At 45.2% G+C, this 4,259-nt stretch overlaps 1 protein-coding gene across 1 annotated transcript; it reads right to left on the reverse strand.

The window, feature by feature from the left end:
- Positions 1-1,411: 1,411 nt before the first annotated feature.
- Positions 1,412-2,439, reverse strand: LOC147091347 (G protein-coupled receptor 142-like). The gene has a single exon (XM_085976540.1). It carries the CDS (start codon positions 2,363-2,365, stop codon positions 1,541-1,543), a length of 825 nt encoding a protein of 274 aa, XP_085832666.1. The 5' UTR covers positions 2,366-2,439; the 3' UTR covers positions 1,412-1,540.
- Positions 2,440-4,259: the final 1,820 nt, after the last annotated feature.

Genomic DNA, 4,259 nt, shown 5'->3' on the forward strand with positions numbered 1-4,259 from the left:
TGGGATACATTTCATCATGGCCTTTGGGTTTATCCGCTTTAAAATCTGCTAAACCCCTTTATACTTCCTCCATCACTATGTTTATTGCATCTAATATTTCACACTCCCCCCATAGCAATATCTGCTTCGCCTCTCTCCTTTGTGAAAACAGACGCAAAGTACTCATGAAGAACCCTACCAACATCTCCCGCCTCGACACTCAGATTATGCTCATGATCTCTAATAGGCCCTACCCTTTCTTTAGTTATCCACTTACTCTTAATATATTTATATAACATCTTTGTGTTTTCCTTGATTTTACTTGCCAAGAATTTTTCTTGCTCTATCTTGGCTTTCCTAATACATTTTTAATTGCACCCCTGCACTTTCTGTATTCTTCAACAGGCTCTGGAGTATTTAGCCCTTGGTATCTGTCATACACCTCACTTTTTTCCTATATCCTACCCTGCATATCGCTAGACATCAAGGGGATGCCAGATTTGTTAGTCCCACCTTTTTTCTTTCAGGGCACATGTTTGGTATGAAAACTCCGAATCTCGTCCTTGAATGCCTCCCACTGATCTGACACTGATTTACCTTTAAGTAGCTCTTTCCAGTCCACAATGGCTAAATCGTTGTGCGGGGCGTGAATGCCGCAATATTTGTGCATTGCCCCAGTGCCACCATCTTTGTGCAATGCCCCAGAGCCGCCATCTTTGTGCGGGGAGCCGGTGCTGCCATCTTTGTGTGGAGACCCAGATCGCCATCTATGAGCGGAGCCCCAGAGCTGCCGTTTTTGTGCTGGGCCACAGAGTCGACATCATTGTTGTGCACGTTAGTGCCGCCAACTTTGTATGGGGCCCCGGAGCCTCCATCTTTGTGCTGGGTGTGGTGTTGCCGTTTTGTGCTTCGCGTGAGGGCCGCCATCTTTGTACGGACCCCAGAGCCGCCATCTTTGTGCGGTGCCCCGGAAGCCACCAACTTTGTGTGGGGTGGCGGAGCCGCCATTTTTGTGCGGAGCACCGGAGCTGCCATAAATGTGCGGGGCCCTGGAGCTGCCATCTTTGTGCGGGGTCCCAGAGCCGCAATCATTGTGTGGGGTCGCTGACCCGCCACCTTTAAGTGCAGCCCGGATAAGCCATCTTTGTGCTTGTCCCCAGAGCCGACATCTTTGTACTGCGTGCGAGTGCCACCATCATTGTGCGGGGCCCAGGAGCCACAATCTTTGTGCTGGGCACAGTGCCACCATCTTTGTGATGTGCGTGGGTGCCGCCATTTTGTACGGACCCCGGAGCCGCCAACTTTGTACGGTGCTCCGGAGCCACCAAATTTGTGCTGGGCGCAGGGGCTACCATCTTAGTGCTTGGCACGTGTACAACAATTTTTATGCGGGGTGCCTGTGCTGCCATCTTTGTGTAGGTCACCGGAGCTGCCATCTTTGTGCCAGGCCCCGGAGCCGCCATCTTTGCGCGGTGCGCCAGAGCAGCCATCTTTGTGCGTGGGGCCAAAAGATCTGGCCCACGGAGCTCTCAACTCTCAGCTGCAAAGTCTCCTCTTCTTCTCATCCTTTAATGTATTTTACAAACAGAGTAAAGGGATATTTCCCCACATTTTTCAACTGCTCTCTGAACTTAGTCTGGGTCACGGCATAAATCCCAGTGTTTGTGCAGCAACTCAGCAGCTGCAGCATGAATCCCAGCTCCATTACATAATTAGGTAGAAGTACAGAGTCAAACCCCAACCACCACATCCGGTACCATATAGAATACACCATCAACACTGCCCATAAAAGGATGAAATTGCCGGAGATAACAAGCAGTAAAATGATGGATTTCCTGCGGCTCTCCATCTCTGGGTCTCTGGGACTCTCCCCACTGCTGGGACCCCGGAGTCTCCTGCGGGCTCTGCTGGCCAATAAAATTTGTCTAATGGTGAAAGCATTGAACAGCAAAATCACCACAAAGGGGATACATGGGGTGAGAATATAATGAAGGAACTCGATCGGTCCCCAAACCCGTGAATACAGAACATCCATTGTGATATCACAAAACCAGGGGCTGTTCACAAGCCAATACCGATCTGTGAACATGAAATACCAAGTAATGTCCTTTAAACCGCTCAGCACAGTCACTGTTCCCAGAACCACAGCCGCCGTTTTCTCAGTGCAATATTTAGCTTTCAGCTTCTGGCAGCAAATGGCCACAAATCGATCGAAGGTGAAAGTGACGGTGAACCAGACAGAACAGTCTGTGGCTGCAAACAGCAGGACGGCGTGGATATTACACACATGGATGTTCACCAGGAAAATAAACCGTCCCCAATAAACAATCGGAATGTGCCTGAATATCAGGTCGAGGATAACGACCAGTAGATCCGCCACTGCCATGGCCACCAGGTAGCGAGTGACACATTTGGAGAGACCGCACTTTCCCCGAGACAGGATCACAATCGTCACTAAGTTCACTGTGAGGTAGGAAAATAAACAGAAATGAAACATCAGGCTGAGAGCAAAAGCAACAGATTGATGGGATTCGGGTTGAAATCTGCAACTCATTACCGACATTCAATTAAAAAATCTAATTATTTTACCCATGGAGCTGAATACAGGGTTTATTGTAACTATAATCGGAAATTCATTGTGGAATCAATAAATTAAATGGGAATAATTACAACATAAAAGTAACAGATGTTTGATCAAGGAGAGATTAAATGATAGATCTACCTTTAACCCAGCAGACAAAAGCACTGCCCGAGGTACCAGGGACACAAAGGACCAGAACCTTTCAGGACGCCTTCGTGTCCCGGGATCAGTCAGCATTTGGAATAGTGCAATTCGCTTTTCTGCCGCTGTGTAAGCAGAGCAGGAAATCCCGCTTGGAATATCAATTGTATTTTGAACAAAATATGAATGCAACAGCAAAATACAGAAACTGCAACCTTGTCACACAATAAATTACAGGCAATTGTATGTAAAATGTACGGATGTAATATGGTATTGATAAGATAATATATACAAGTGCACTGCAGTTATAAAGATAACTGGGCTTTCAGATATGTTTTAAAGATTGAGAATTCCGCATTTTTGTTAAAAATGTAGTTCATTGAAAATAAGTTTTGCCAAGTAACATTGCAAACAATGGATTCTGAATTAAAGTAAATAGTGATGATTGACCAGGTAATGTCCCACTAAATGCACTTATCAGCATCAAAATCAGACGAAATCCAACAGGCAAAATGTAACCAAATGCTTTTGCAAAATATCTGAACACAGAGATTTATCCTTGTATTTTTTCAACTGTTGTTCCAACTTGTGCATACAATATTAGATGAGAAGATATGAAAGGATTTCCTTATCCTCAGTACTTCAGTTACAATCAGCTCGGGTTGTTTATCCTGCAGTGCAGCAGGAGGCCATAGAGAATCACTCTGGGTCTCACTGACAGATCCACTGAACCGTGACAGACGGGCATGGGAGCCTATTGTGAATTGAAAGCAATGATTGGAAATAAATGTATTGACATCTGGCTGAATGAACATTTTATGAGAGTATAAGTTATCCTTGTAATCCTACTTAATCCTTCAGAAGCAGTGCCACGGATGCAGAACTGGAGAGGTTGTGAAAGGAGACACTGACTGGAACTGAATGATTAGCGGATACTTCAAGCATTTAAAGATGTGGATGTTCTCTGCCAGGATTTGCTCCTGTGACACTGTAAGTAACCATACCGAGCATTAGGTGAAAACAAACGCAAAATAATGCGGATACTGTAAATCTGAAATTAAAACAGAAAATGGTGGAAATAATCAGTTCGTCAGGCAGCATCTGTGGCGAGAGAAACATAGTTAACATTTCAGGTTGATGACCATTGTCCATTCGGTGAAAAGTCTCCTAAATCAAGACAGCATTCTTCTGATCTTATACAAATGTACAGTGCAGAGAGCAGACTGAAATTCGTTAAGTAAAATGTCACCTCCAATAAATTTACTTGAGTTGAATATAGAACATTTGCATCCTGGTAACAGGATATCAGCTTCAGAATCAGTAGGTGACCTGCAGTACTCACCCGAGCGAGTCTCCCTCGTCATTGTCGTGTGCTGCATGCTTCATAGCATTACAATCATGAGGACCCAGTCATTGCCATCAGGGATTTCGAAAGGGAATTGTATAATTAGATGAAATTCCTTACAGGGCTCTGATTAAGGGGTAGGACTAAATTGATAACTCTTTCAAAGAGACGGCACGGACACGTTGGGCCGAATGCCCTCCGTCGGTGCTGTAC

This window comes from Somniosus microcephalus, unplaced genomic scaffold (assembly GCF_052327205.1).
Source record: "Somniosus microcephalus isolate GS21.2 unplaced genomic scaffold, FLI_Smic_1.0 unresolved_chr3, whole genome shotgun sequence".
Classification (NCBI taxonomy): Eukaryota; Metazoa; Chordata; class Chondrichthyes; order Squaliformes; family Somniosidae; genus Somniosus; species Somniosus microcephalus.